At 42.2% G+C, this 15,826-nt stretch overlaps 1 protein-coding gene across 8 annotated transcripts in view; it reads left to right on the top strand.

Annotated features, from left to right (window-relative positions):
• C3G (C3G guanyl-nucleotide exchange factor) overlaps positions 1–15,826 on the top strand; it is a 411,105-nt gene that overhangs the window by 390,097 nt on the left and 5,182 nt on the right. For all 8 annotated transcript variants that reach the window (XM_071686026.1, XM_071686024.1, XM_071686028.1 and 5 more), the window contains one exon: positions 10,950–11,081. In XM_071686026.1, coding sequence (XP_071542127.1) covers positions 10,950–11,081 — 132 coding nt within the window. The remainder of the gene's footprint in view (positions 1–10,949; positions 11,082–15,826) is intronic.

The raw sequence follows: 15,826 nt of genomic DNA, 5'->3' as shown, positions 1-15,826 counted from the left end.
GAAAAGCAAATGGATTTGTATGTAGCATTTATGGATCTGGAGAAGGCATATGATAGAGTTGATAGAGATGCTCTGTGGAAGGTATTAAGAATATATGGTGTTGGAGGCAAGTTGTTAGAAGCAGTGAAAAGTTTTTATCGAGGATGTAAGGCATGTGTACGTGTAGGAAGAGAGGAAAGTGATTGGTTCTCAGTGAATGTAGGTTTGCGGCAGGGGTGTGTGATGTCTCCATGGTTGTTTAATTTGTTTATGGATGGGGTTGTAAGGGAGGTAAATGCAAGAGTCCTGGAAAGAGGGGCAAGTATGAAGTCTGTTGGGGATGAGAGAGCTTGGGAAGTGAGTCAGTTGTTGTTCGCTGATGATACAGCGCTGGTGGCTGATTCATGTGAGAAACTGCAGAAGCTGGTGACTGAGTTTGGTAAAGTGTGTGGAAGAAGAAAGTTGAGAGTAAATGTGAATAAGAGCAAGGTTATTAGGTACAGTAGGGGTGAGGGTCAAGTCAATTGGGAGGTGAGTTTGAATGGAGAAAAACTGGAGGAAGTGAAGTGTTTTAGATATCTGGGAGTGGATCTGGCAGCGGATGGAACCATGGAAGCGGAAGTGGATCATAGGGTGGGGGAGGGGGCGAAAATTTTGGGAGCCTTGAAAAATGTGTGGAAGTCGAGAACATTATCTCGGAAAGCAAAAATGGGTATGTTTGAGGGAATAGTGGTTCCAACAATGTTGTATGGTTGCGAGGCGTGGGCTATGGATAGAGATGTGCGCAGGAGGATGGATGTGCTGGAAATGAGATGTTTGAGGACAATGTGTGGTGTGAGGTGGTTTGATCGAGTAAGTAACGTAAGGGTAAGAGAGATGTGTGGAAATAAAAAGAGCGTGGTTGAGAGAGCAGAAGAGGGTGTTTTGAAATGGTTTGGGCACATGGAGAGAATGAGTGAGGAGAGATTGACCAAGAGGATATATGTGTCGGAGGTGGAGGGAACGAGGAGAAGAGGGAGACCAAATTGGAGGTGGAAAGATGGAGTGAAAAAGATTTTGTGTGATCGGGGCCTGAACATGCAGGAGGGTGAAAGGAGGGCAAGGAATAGAGTGAATTGGAGTCATGTGGTATACAGGGGTTGACGTGCTGTCAGTGGATTGAATCAAGGCATGTGAAGCGTCTGGGGTAAACCATGGAAAGCTGTGTAGGTATGTATATTTGCGTGTGTGGACGTGTGTATGTACATGTGTATGGGGGGGGGGGGGGTTGGGCCATTTCTTTCGTCTGTTTCCTTGCGCTACCTCGCAAACGCGGGAGACAGCGACAAAGTATAAAAAAAAAAAAAAAAAAAAAAAAATATATATATATATATATATATATATATATATATATATATATATATATATATATATATATATATCTTCACAAGTACCATGCCACAGGATGCTAAATGGATGAACTTCAACTTCTCAACCAATTTTATTTTTTTTTTTTATCGAGTATATTTCCACATACATAATATCTCAAGGCCTTTTTGCCGATCTTTACTGGCTCAATATTCTTCCCACACTGGACACACCTAGCTTTGTGATTATCAGTTTCATGTTTTGCAGCCCAGAAGAAGTCTTGGTGTTCTTGATCCATTCATTATTAAAAGCCGTGTGCTTCCCCACCTTTTACCATCACCTCAGTTTTTGGATGTCTTGCTTCCATCTTCATTTTCTGCTTGGGAGTTCTGTCTCCATGTCTTATGACTGCTACTACACACCGAAGCTCCATCATTTTTCCAAAAGTTGTTGGTACAATTGGAGGATCATCTAGTTGAAAAGGAATTGCCCCGCGTTTGTGAGGTAGCGCAAGGAAACAGACGAAAGAAATGGCCCAGCCCACCTCCATACACACGTATATACATACGTCCACACACGCAAATATACATACCTACACAGCTTTCCATGGTTTACCCCAGACGCTTCACATGCCCTGATTCAATCCACTGACAGCACGTCAACCCCGGTATACCACATCGATCCAATTCACTCTATTCCTTGCCCTCCTTTCACCATCCTGCATGTTCAGGCCCCGATCACACAAAATCTTTTTCACTTCATCTTTCCACCTCCAATCTGGTCTCCCACTTCTCCTCGTTCCCTCCACCTCCGACACATATATCCTCTTGGTCAATCTTTCCTCACTCATTCTCTCCATGTGCCCAAACCATTTCAAAACACCCTCTTCTGCTCTCTCAACCACGCTCTTTTTATTTCCACACATCTCTCTTACCCTTACGTTACTTACTTGATCAAACCACCTCACACCACACATTGTCCCCAAACATGTCATTTCCAGCACATCCATCCTCCTGCACACAACTCTATCCATAGCCCACGCCTCGCAACCATACAACATTGTTGGAACCACTATTCCTTCAAACATACCCATTTTTGCTTTCCAAGATAATGTTCTCGACTTCCACACATTCTTCAAGGCTCCCAGGATTTTCGCCCCCTCCCCCACCCTATGATCCACTTCCGCTTCCATGGTTCCATCCGCTGCCAGATCCACTCCCAGATATCTAAAACACTTTACTTCCTCCAGTTTTTCTCCATTCAAACTTACCTCCTAATTGACTTGACCCTCAACCCTACTGTACCTAATAACCTTGCTGTTATTCACATTTACTCTTAACTTTCTTCTTTCACACACTTTACCAAACTCAGTCACCAGCTTCTGCAGTTTCTCACATGAATCAGCCACCAGCGCTGTATCATAAGCGAACAACAACTGACTCACTTCCCAAGCTCTCTCATCCCCAACAGACTTCATACTTGCCCCTCTTTCCAAAACTCTTGCATTTACCTCCCTAACTACCCCATCCATAAACAAATTAAACAACCATGGAGACATCACACACCCCTGCCGCAAACCTACATTCACTGAGAACCAGTCACTTTCCTCTCTTCCTACACGTACACATGCCTTACATCCTCGATAAAAACTTTTCACTGCTTCTAACAACTTGCCTCCCACACCATATATTCTTAATACCTTCCACAGAGCATCTCTATCAACTCTATCATATGCCTTCTCCAGATCCATAAATGCTACATACAAATCCATTTGCTTTTCTAAGTATTTCTCACATACATTCTTCAAAGCAAACACCTGATCCACACATCCTCAACCACTTCTGAAACCACACTGCTCTTCCCCAATCTGATGCTCTGTACATGCCTTCACCCTCTCAATCAATATCCTCCCATATAATTTACCAGGAATACTCAACAAACTTATACCTCTGTAATTTGAGCACTCACTCTTATCCCCTTTGCCTTTGTACAATGGCACTATGCACGCATTCCGCCAATCCTCAGGCACCTCACCATGAGTCATACATACATTAAATAACCTTACCAACTAGTCAACAATACAGTCACCCCCTTTTTTAATAAATTCCACTGCAATACCATCCAAACCTGCTGCCTTGCCGGCTTTCATCTTCCGCAAAGCTTTTACTACCTCTTCTCTGTTTACCAAATCATTTTCCCTAACCCTCTCACTTTGCACACCACCTCGACCAAAACACCCTATATCTGCCACTCTATCATCAAACACATTCAACAAACCTTCAAAATACTCACTCCATCTCCTTCACACATCACCACTACTTGTTATCACCTCCCCATTTGCGCCCTTCACTGAAGTTCCCATTTGCTCCCTTGTCGTACGCACTTTATTTACCTCCTTCCAGAACATCTTTTTATTCTCCCTAAAATTTAATGATACTCTCTCACCCCAACTCTCATTTGCCCTCTTTTTCACCTCTTGCACCTTTCTCTTGACCTCCTGTCTCTTTCTTTTATACATCTCCCACTCAATTGCATTTTTTCCCTGCAAAAATCATCCAAATGCCTCTCTCTTCTCTTTCACTAATACTCTTACTTCTTCATCCCACCACTCACTACCCTTTCTAATCAACCCACCTCCCACTCTTCTCATGCCACAAGCATCTTTTGCGCAATCCATCACTGATTCCCTAAATACATCCCATTCCTCCCCCACTCCCCTTACTTCCATTGTTCTCACCTTTTTCCATTCTGTACTCAGTCTCTCCTGGTACTTCCTCGCACAAGTCTCCTTCCCAAGCTCACTTACTCTCACCACCCTCTTCACCCCAACATTCACTCTTCTTTTCTGAAAACCCATACAAATCTTCACCTTTGCCTCCACAAGATAATGATCAGACATCCCTCCAGTTGCACCTCTCAGCACATTAACATCCAAAAGTCTCTCTTTCGCGTGCCTGTCAATTAACACGTAATCCAATAACGCTCTCTGGCCATCTCTCCTACTTACATAAGTATACTTATGTATATCTCGCTTTTTAAACCAGGTATTCCCAGTCATCAGTCCTTTTTCAGCACATAAATCTACAAGCTCTTCACCATTTCCATTTACAACACTGAACACCCCATGTATACCAATTATTCCCTCAACTGCCACATTACTCACCTTTGCATTCAAATCACCCAACACTATAACCCGGTCTCGTGCATCAAAACCACTAACACACTCATTCAGCTGCTCCTAAAACACTTGCCTCTCATGATCTTTCTTCTCATGCCCAGGTGCATATGCACCAATAATCACCCATCTCTCTCCATCAACTTTCAGTTTTACCCATATTAATCGAGAATTTACTTTCTTACATTCTATCACATACTCCCACAATTCCTGTTTCAGGAGTACTGCTACTCCTTCCCTTGCTCTTGTCCTCTCACTAACCCCTGGGGATAGGGGAGAAAGAATACTTCCCACGTATTCCCTGCGTGTCGTAGAAGGCGACTAAAAGGGGAGGGAGCGGGTGGCTGGAAATCCTCCCCCTCTCGTTTTTTTTTGATTTTCCAAAAGAAGGAACAGAGAAGGGGGCCAGGTGAGGATTTTCCCTCTAAGGCCCAGTCCTCTGTTCTTAGCGCTACCTCGCAAACGCGGGAAATGGCGAATAGTATGAAAAAAAAAAATATATATATATTATTATTTCTCTATTTTATTATACTTTGTCGCTGTCTCCCACGTTAGCTAGGTAGTGCATGTATATACACAAGTATATACATACATATCCACTCACTCACATATGCATACATATGCATTTCAACGTATACATATATATACATACACAGACAGATACATATATACACATGTACATATTCATGCATGCTGCCTTCATCCTTTCCTGATGCCACCCCACCACACGTGAAATGGCACCCCCATCCCCCTGTGTGCGTGGGAGGTAGCGCTAGGAAAAGACAACAAAGGCCACATTCATTCACATTCAGTCTCTAACTGTTGTGTAATGCACCGAAACCACAGCTCCCTTTCCACATCCAGGCCCCACAAAACTTTCCGTGGTTTACCCTAGATGCTTCACATGCCCTGATTCAATCCATTGACAGCACATCGACCCCGGTATACCACATCGTTCCAATTCACTCTATTCCTTGCACGCCTTTCACCTTCCTGCATATTCAGGCCCTGATCACTCAAAATCTTTTTCACTCCATCCTTCCACCTCCAATTTGGTCTCCCACTTCCCGTTCCCTCCACCTCTGACACATATATCCTCTTTGTCAATCTTTCCTCACTCATTCTCTCTGTATGACCAAACCATTTCAGCACACCCTATTCTGCTCTCTCAACCACACACGTTTTATTACAACACATCTCTCTTGTTCTTTCATTACTTACTCGATCAAACCACCTCACACAACATATTGTCCTCAAATATCTCATTTCCAACACATCCACCCTCCTCCGCACAACCTTATCTATAGCCCATGCCTTGCAACCATATAACTTTGTTGGAACCACTATTCCTTCAAACAGACCCAGTTTTCCTCTCCGAGATAACGTTCTTGTTTTCCACACATTCTTCAACGCTTTCAGAACCTTCTTCCCCTCCCCCACCCTATTACTCACTTCTGCTTCCATGGTTCCATCTGCTGCTGAATCCACTCCCAGATATCTAAAACACATCACTTCCCCATTGTTAACCTCTCCTAGCTCATTCTCTCCTTTTATCCAAATAATTTCAACACACCATATTTAGCTCTGCCAGATAGTAACCTCTCTTTCCATGCATTTCTCAATGCACCCAGGACCTTTTCCTTCTCATCAACCTGTGGCTTACTTCACCTCACTAGGTTCCATTCACTGCCAGATCCTCTCCCAGGTATTTAAAACACTTCTATTTCTCAGGCCTGTTTTTCTCCTATGCTTCAACTGATAACCTTACTTTTATTCACATTTACTCTCATCTTTTTTTTTTTCCCTTCACTTACTCTCCCTGACTTAGAAACCAGCTTCTGCTGTTTCTCACCCAAATCTGCCATCAGCATCATCTACTTGAATGATAATTGACTCACCTCCCAAGCCCCCCTTCACTGACAGACTATAGACTTGATCCTTTCTCCAAGACCCTTGCATTTACCTCCCTCACAGCCCCACCCAAAGCAAATGGTGACACCACACCCAGCTTCACTTGAAACCACTCACCCACCTTTCTTTATACTTGCACACATGCCTTGCTCTTTTGATAAAAACTCTGCTGTTTTTGGCAGCTTTCCTCTCATAATGTATGAGCATCTGTATCTGACCCATCATGTGCTTTCTCCAGATCCAAAAACACCGCATACAAATCCTTGTATTTTTCTAAATGTTTATTGGACACATTCTTCAAAGCAAACATTTGATCCACACATCCTCTACCACTTCTAAAACCACATGGTTCATCCCTCAGATTAAGCTGTCTGCATGACCCCATCCACTCAGTCACCATTCTCCCTTATAGCTAAATAGTTACATTCAACAAACATTCACTTTTGTTACCTTTGCCTTTACAAAGGCATTCTACCAATCCACAAGCACTTTACCATGAACCATACATACATTAAGAATTGTAACATCCAATCAACAAGACCTCATTTCTTGAGAAATTCAATTGCAGTCTCATCCACTCTGGCTCCTCCTCCACACTTCTTATGCAAAACTTTTGCCACTTCCTCTATTTTCACCAATCCACTTGCCGAGACTCACCTTGCATACTTCCACAACCCAAACACCTAATATCTCCCACCTGATCATCAGACTTTCAGCAATCCTTCAAAGTACTCACTCCATCTCCACTTCACCCCATTTCTGTCTATTACCAATTCACTGATGCTCCCATTTGTTCTCTTGCTTTTCTCACACTGTTAACCTTCTTTCAAAACGTTTTCTTATTCTCCTTGAGGTTAATAATACTAATCATACCATCTCTCATTTACCAAATTTATTACCCCCTTGCATCTTCCTCTTGGTACTCTGCTCCTTTTCCCTGTACATCTTCCATCGCTTTTACTCCTTCCCTACAAGTCCATACACCTCTGTTTTCTCTCACTGTCAACATAACTTTGTCATTGTACCACTTGCTACTCTTTCTCACTTACCCACTTCCCAGGCTCTTCTTATCCACATGTCAGCATTTTTTTTTTTTTTTTTTTTTTTTTATACTTTGTCGCTGTCTCCCGCGTTTGCGAGGTAGCGCAAGGAAATAGACGAAAGAAATGGCCCAACCCCCCCCATACACATGTACATACACACGTCCACACACGCAAATATACATACCTACACAGCTTTCCATGGTTTACCCCAGACGCTTCACATGCCTTGATTCAATCCACTGACAGCACGTCAACCCCTGTATACCACATCGCTCCAATTCACTCTATTCCTTGCCCTCCTTTCACCCTCCTGCATGTTCAGGCCCCGATCACACAAAATCCTTTTCACTCCATCTTTCCACCTCCAATTTGGTCTCCCTCTTCTCCTCGTTCCCTCCACCTCCGACACATATATCCTCTTGGTCAATCTTTCCTCACTCATTCTCTCCATGTGCCCAAACCATTTCAAAACACCCTCCTCTGCTCTCTCAACCACGCTCTTTTTATTTCCACACATCTCTCTTACCCTTACGTTACTTACTCGATCAAACCACCTCACACCACACATTGTCCTCAAACATCTCATTTCCAGCACATCCATCCTCCTGCGCACAACTCTATCCACAGCCCACGCCTCGCAACCATACAACATTGTTGGAACTACTATTCCTTCAAACATACCCATTTTTGCTTTCCGGGATAATGTTCTCGACTTCCACACATTTTTCAAGGCTCCCAAAATTTTCGCCCCCTCCCCCACCCTATGATCCACTTCCGCTTCCATGGTTCCATCCGCTGACAGATCCACTCCCAGATATCTAAAACACTTCACTTCCTCCAGCCTCTCACCATTCAAACTCACCTCCCAATTGACTTGACCCTCAACCCTACTGTACCTAATAACCTTGCTCTTATTGACATTTACTCTTAACTTTCTTCTTCCACACACTTTACCAAACTCCGTCACCAGCTTCTGCAGTTTCTCACATGAATCCGCCACCAGCGCTGTATCATCAGCGAACAACAACTGACTCACTTCCCAAGCTCTCTCATCCCCAACAGACTTCATACTTGCCCCTCTTTCCAAAACTCTTGCATTTACCTCCCTAACAACCCCATCCATAAACAAATTAAACAACCATGGAGACATCACACACCCCTGCCGCAAACCTACATTCACTGAGAACCAATCACTTTCCTCTCTTCCTACACGTACACATGCCTTACATCCTCGATAAAAACTTTTCACTGCTTCTAACAACTTGCCTCCCACACCATATATTCTTAATACCTTCCACAGAGCATCTCTATCAACTCTATCATATGCCTTCTCCAGATCCATAAATGCTACATACAAATCCATTTGCTTTTCTAAGTATTTCTCACATACATTCTTCAAAGCAAACACCTGATCCACACATCCTCTACCACTTCTGAAACCACACTGCTCTTCCCCAATCTGATGCTCTGTACATGCCTTCACCCTCTCAATCAATACCCTCCCATATAATTTACCAGGAATACTCAACAAACTTATACCTCTGTAATTTGAGCACTCACTCTTATCCCCTTTGCCTTTGTACAATGGCACTATGCAAGCATTCCGCCAATCCTCAGGCACCTCACCATGAGTCATACATACATTAAATAACCTTACCAACCAGTCAACAATACAGTCACCCCCTTTTTTAATAAATTCCACTGCAATACCATCCAAACCTGCTGCCTTGCCGGCTTTCATCTTCCGCAAAGCTTTTACTACCTCTTCTCTGTTTACCAAATCATTTTCCCTAACCCTCTCACTTTGCACACCACCTCGACCCAAACACCCTATATCTGCCACTCTGTCATCAGACGCATTCAACAAACCTTCAAAATACTCATTCCATCTCCTTCTCACATCACCACTACTTGTTATCACCTCCCCATTTACGCCCTTTACTGAAGTTCCCATTTGCTCCCTTGTCTTACGCACCCTATTTACCTCCTTCCAGAACATCTTTTTATTCTCCCTAAAATTTACTGATAGTCTCTCACCCCAACTCTCATTTGCCCTTTTTTTCACCTCTTGCACCTTTCTCTTGACCTCCTGTCTCTTTCTTTTATACTTCTCCCACTCAATTGCATTTTTTCCCTGCAAAAATCGTCCAAATGCCTCTCTCTTCTCTTTCACTAATACTCTTACTTCTTCATCCCACCACTCACTACCCTTTCTAAACAGCCCACCTCCCACTCTTCTCATGCCACAAGCATCTTTTGCGCAATCCATCACTGATTCCCTAAATACATCCCATTCCTCCCCCACTCCCCTTACTTCCATTGTTCTCACCTTTTTCCATTCTGTACACAGTCTCTCCTGATACTTCTTCACACAGGTCTCCTTCCCAAGCTCACTTACTCTCACCACCTTCTTCACCCCAACATTCACTCTTCTTTTCTGAAAACCCATACTAATCTTCACCTTAGCCTCCACAAGATAATGATCAGACATCCCTCCAGTTGCACCTCTCAGCACATTGACATCCAAAAGTCTCTCTTTCGCACGCCTGTCCATTAACACGTAATCCAATAACGCTCTCTGGCCATCTCTCCTACTTACATAAGTATACTTATGTATATCTCGCTTTTTAAACCAGGTATTCCCAATCATCAGTCCTTTTTCAGCACATAAATCTACAAGCTCTTCACCATTTCCATTTACAACACTGAACACCCCATGCATACCAATTATTCCCTCAACTGCCACATTACTCACCTTTGCATTCAAATCACCCATCACTATAACCCGGTCTCGTGCATCAAAACCGCTAACACACTCATTTAGCTGCTCCCAAAACACTTGCCTCTCATGATCTTTCTTCTCATGCCCAGGTGCATATGCACCAATAATCACCCACCTCTCTCCATCAACTTTCAATTTTACCCATATTAACCGAGAATTTACTTTCTTACATTCTATGACATACTCCCACAACTCCTGTTTCAGGAGTATTGCTACTCCTTCCCTTGCTCTTGTCCTCTCACTAACCCCTGACTTCACTCCCCAGACATTTCCAAACTCCCCAGACATTTCCAATGTCAGCATTGCTTCCTAGAATACTTACTGGTTCTTGCATGCCTAGCCTCATCTTTTTATACTTTTTGCCATTCTAGGTTCAATCTCTCTTGGTATCTCTTCACACAGACCTCTTTTCCAAGCTCACTCTTTTTCTTTACCCTCTTCCCACACATCTCATTTTCTCTTTTCCCGAAAACCTCTACAGACCTTCACCTTCACCAAGTAATGATCAGACATCCCATCAGATACTTCTATCAGCACATTTACTTCCAAGAGTCTCTTTTGAATGCCAGTAAACTGGTATGTAATCCAGTAATGCCAGGTTCCTGTCTCTCTTATTCACTTGCATGTACTTCTGTATGTCCCTCTATTTGAAAAAAGTGATCTATGCAGTAACCTTTTGAAAATTAATATATATATTTTTTTTATTGTACAGTGGGCTGATTCTCCAAGACCTAACTTTTGTCAACATTGGCAACAGTGACCTGATGCATGATGGCAGCGTCAACTTTTCAAAACGATGGCAGCAGTTTAATATATTAGACAATATGAAAAGATTTAAAAAGTGGTATGTATATGTATCTTTTAAGATTAAGTCCTTATATATATATATATTTTTTTTTTTTTTTTTTTTTTCATACTGTTCGCCATTTCCCGCGTTTGCGAGGTAGCGCTAAGAACAGAGGACTGGGCCTTAGAGGGAAAATCCTCACCTGGCCCCCTTCTCTGTTCCTTCTTTTGGAAAATCAAAAAAAAAAACGAGAGGGGAGGATTTCCAGCCACCCGCTCCCTCCCCTTTTAGTCGCCTTCTACAACACGCAGGGAATACGTGGGAAGTATTCTTTCTCCCCTATCCCCAGGGATATATTATCCCTGGGGATAGGGGATTAAGAATACATCCCACGTATTCCCTGCGAGTCGTAGAAGGCGACTAAAAGGGGAGGGAGCGGGGGGCTGGAAATCCTCCCCCCTCTCTTTTTTTTTTTTTAATTTTCCAAAAGAAGGAACAGAGGGGGCCAGGTGAGGATATTCCAAAAAAGGCCCAGTCCTCTGTTCTTAACGCTACCTTGCTATCGCGGGAAATGGCGAATAGTATGAAAAAAAAAAAAAAATATATATATATATATATATATATATATATATATATATATATATATATATATATATATGTGTGTGTGTGTGTGTGTGTGTATGAATAAGAGCAAGGTTATTAGGTACAGTAGGGTTGAGGGACAAGTCAATTGAGAGGTAAGTTTAAATGGAGAAAAATTGGAGGAAGTGAAGTGTTTTAGATATCTGGGAGTGGATTTGGTAGCAGATGGAACCATAGAAGCGGAAGTGAATCATAGGGTGGGGGAGGGGGCAGAAGTTCTGGGAGCGTTGAAGAATGCGTGGAAGTCGAGAACGTTATCTTGGAAAGCAAAAATGGGTATGTTTGAATGAATAGTGTTTCCAACAATGATATATGGGTGCGAGGCATGGGCTATAGATAGAATTGTGTGAAGGAGGGTAGATGTGCTGGAAATGAGATGTTTGAGGACAATATTTTGGTGTGAGGTGGTTTGATCGAGTAAGTAATGAAAGGGTAAGAGAGATGTGTGGTAATAAAAAGAGTGTGGTTGAGAGAACAGAAGAGGGTGTTTTGAAATGGTTTGGTCACATGGAGAGAATGAGTGAGGAAAGATTGACCAAGAGGATATATGTGTCAGAGGTGGAGGGAACGATGAGAAGTTGGAGACCGCATTGGAGGTGGAAAGATGGAGTGAAAAAGATTTTGAGTGCTCGGGGCCTGAACATGCAGGAGGGTGAAAGGTGTGCAAGCAATAGAGTGAATTGGAACGATGTGGTATACCGGGGTCGACATGCTGTCAATGGATTGAACTAGGACATGTGAAGCGTCTGGGGTAAACCATGGAAAGTTCTGTGGGGCCTGGATGTGGAAAGGGAGTTGTGGTTTCGGTGCATTATACATGACAGCTAGAGACTGAGTGTGAACGAATGTGGCCTGTGTTGTCTTTGCCTAGTGCTCACTCGCGCACATAATTATAATTATAATTATGTATTTGCAGTCCAGAGTTTATTGATGATGAGTTTGGGAAGATTTATTCTATTGGATCTAAGTTAAAGTACCCTAGATCTTTCATTGATAAATCCCTTAAGTTAGCAAAGAAATCATTTTATAGAGTTGAGCCCAAACCTCCCATTGACACCAAGAATCTTTTAGTTCTCCCTTTTGATAATAAGTTCACTTTACTTCCCATGGTGCTTAAATCCTTTAATGTAAATGTTGCCTTTAGCAACAATAATACTATAAAGAATATCTTAATCAGGAATTCACCAGAAAATTCTCTTGGATGCTTCTGTAAAGTGCCATGTGGAAATTGTGATAAATCTTATGTTGGTCAGACTGGTAAGGATCTTTCTGTTAGACTTAAGCAACATAAATATAGTATAAGAATCAAATGCCTTGTTTAATCACGTTAAAAACTACGATCATTGTATTGACTGGAGTAATGCCATCTCAGTTATTAACTCTAATTCTATTACCAAGAGAAATATTGAATCTTCTATTATTAAATACACAAAGAATTATAATCTTAATATTAGTGATGGTCTATACAAATTAGATAACTTTATTGTTGATAAAATTTGTAAAGTGATAAGTTTATGAGCACTCGTTGTATGTTTTGGACAATCACATGTTTACCAAATGGCATCCTAGCTTCGTCTCGTCGATGTATATCAACTGACTTATATTTCTCTCTTTTGTCTTCCCTGATGTGATTTTTACACGAAAGTGCACTTGGGAACTTATCGTGTTTCATTTTCCCTGTGGACTCATAGGAATATATATATATATATATATATATATATATATATATATATATATATATATATATATATATTGGAAAGGATCACAATTTTGCATGTGATCAAGATGTTCCTATGAGTCCACGGGGAAAATAAAACCCGAAAAGTTCCCAAGTGCACTTTCGTGTAATAATCACATCATCAGGGGAGACACAAGAGAGAAATATAACAGTCAGTTGATATACATCGAAGAGACGAAGCTAGGACGCCATTTGGTAAACATGTTTGCCAAATGGCATCCTAGCTTCGTCTCTTCGATGTATATCAACTGACTGTTATATTTCTCTCTTGTGTCTCCCCTGATGATGTGATTATTACACGAAAGTGCACTTGGGAACTTTTCGTGTTTCATTTTCCCCGTGGACTCATAGGAATATATATATATAAATCCCTGGGATAAGGGAGAAAGAATACTTCCCACAAATTCCCCATGCGTCTTAGGAGGCGACTAAAGGGGACGGGAGCGGGGGCTAGAAACAACCCCTTCCTGTATTTTAACTTTCTAAAAGGGGAAACAGAGTCATGCGGGAAGTGCTCATCCTCCTCGAAGGCTCAGACTGGGGTGTCTAAAGGTGTGAGGATGTAACCAAGATGAGAAAAAAGGAGAGATAGGCAGTATGTTTGAGAAAAGGAACGTGGATGTTTTGGCTCCAAGTGAAACGAAGCTCAAGGGTAAAGGGGAATAGTGGTTTGGGAATGTCTTGGAAGTAAATTCAGGGGTTGGTGAGAGGACAAGAGCAAAGGAAGGAGTAGCACTACTCCTGAAGCAGATGTGGGAGTATGTGATAGAGTGTAAGAAGATAAACTCTAGATTGATATGGGTAAAACTGAAAGTGTATGGAGAGATGGGTGTTTATTGGTGTGTATGCACTTGGTCATGAGAAGAGAGATCATTAGAGGCAAGTGTTTTGGGAGCAGCTGGGTGAGTGAGGTAGCAGCTTTGAAACCCGAGACCGGGCTATAGCGATGGGTGATTTGAATGCAAAGGTGAGTAATGTGGCAGTTGAGGGTATAATTGGTGTACATGGGATGTTCAGTGTTGTAAAGGGAAATGGTAAAGAGCTCTTAGATTTGTGTGCTGAAAATGGACTGGTGATTGTGAATACCTGGTTTAAAAAGAGAGATATACATAAGTATACACATGTAAGTAGGAGAGATGGCCAGAGAGCATTATTGGATTACATGTTAAGTGATAGGCACATGAAAGAGAGACTATTGGATGTTAATGTGCTGAGAGGTGCAACTGAAGGGATGTCTGATCATTATCTGTAGAGGCGAAAGTGAAGATTTGTAGAGGTTTTCAGAAAAGAAGAGAGAATGTTGGGGTGAAGAGAGTGGTGAGAGTAAGTGAGCTTGGAGAGGAGACTTGTGTGAGGAAGTACCAGGAGATTTTGAGTGCAGAATGGAAAAAGGTGAGAGCAAATGATGGAAGGGGAGTGGGGGAGGAATGGGATGTATTTAGGGAAGCAGTGATGGCTTGTGCAAAAGATGCCTGTGGCATGAGAAAGTTGGGTGGTAGGGAGATTAGAAAGGGTTGTGAGTGGTGGGATGAAGAAGTAGGATTGTTGGTGAAAGAGAGAGGCATTTGGATGATTTTTGCAGGGAAATAGTGCAAATGACTGGGAGAAGTATAAAAGAAAGAGGCAGAAGGTCAAGAGAAAGGTGCAAGAGGTGAAAAAGAGGGCAAATGAGAGTTGGGGTGAGAGAGTCTCATTAAATTTTAGGGAGAATGAAAAGATGTTTTGGAAGGAGATGGAGTGAATATTGTGAAGGTTCGTTGAATGTGTTTGATGATAGGGTGGCAGATATAGGGTGTTTTGGTCGAGGTGGTGTGCGAAGTGAGAGGGACAGGGAGAACAGTTTGGTAAACAGAGAAGAAAGAGGTAGTGAAAGCCATATGTAAGATGAAAGGTGGCAAGGTGGCGGGTTTGGATGGTATTGCAGTTGAATTCATTAAAAAAATGGGGGCGAATGTGTTGTTGACTGGTTGTGAGGATATTCACTGTATGGTTCATGGTGAAGTGCCTGAGGATTGGTGGAATGCATGCATAGTGCCATTGTGCAAAGGCAAAGGGGGTAAAGGTGAGTGTTCAAATTACAGAGGTATAAGTTTGTTGAGTATTCCTGGGAAATTATATGAGAGGGTAAAGGCATGTACAGAGCATCAGATTAGGGAAGAGCAGTGTGGTTTCAGAAGTGGTAGAGGATGTGTGGATCAGGTGTTCTCTTTGAAGAATGTATATGAGAAATACTTAGAAAAACAGATGGATTTGTTTGTAGCATTTATGGATCTGGAGAAGGCATATGATAGAGTTGATAGAGATACTCTGTGGAGGGTATTAAGAGTATATGGTGTGGGAGGTAAGTTGCTGGAAGCAGTGAAAAGTTTTTATCAAGGATACAAAGCATGTCTACGAGTAGGAAGAGAGGTAAGTGATTGGT

The sequence above is a fragment of the Panulirus ornatus genome, chromosome 41 (assembly GCF_036320965.1).
Source record: "Panulirus ornatus isolate Po-2019 chromosome 41, ASM3632096v1, whole genome shotgun sequence".
In the NCBI taxonomy this organism is placed as follows: Eukaryota; Metazoa; Arthropoda; class Malacostraca; order Decapoda; family Palinuridae; genus Panulirus; species Panulirus ornatus.
This window is presented reverse-complemented; position numbering and strand designations above follow the sequence as displayed.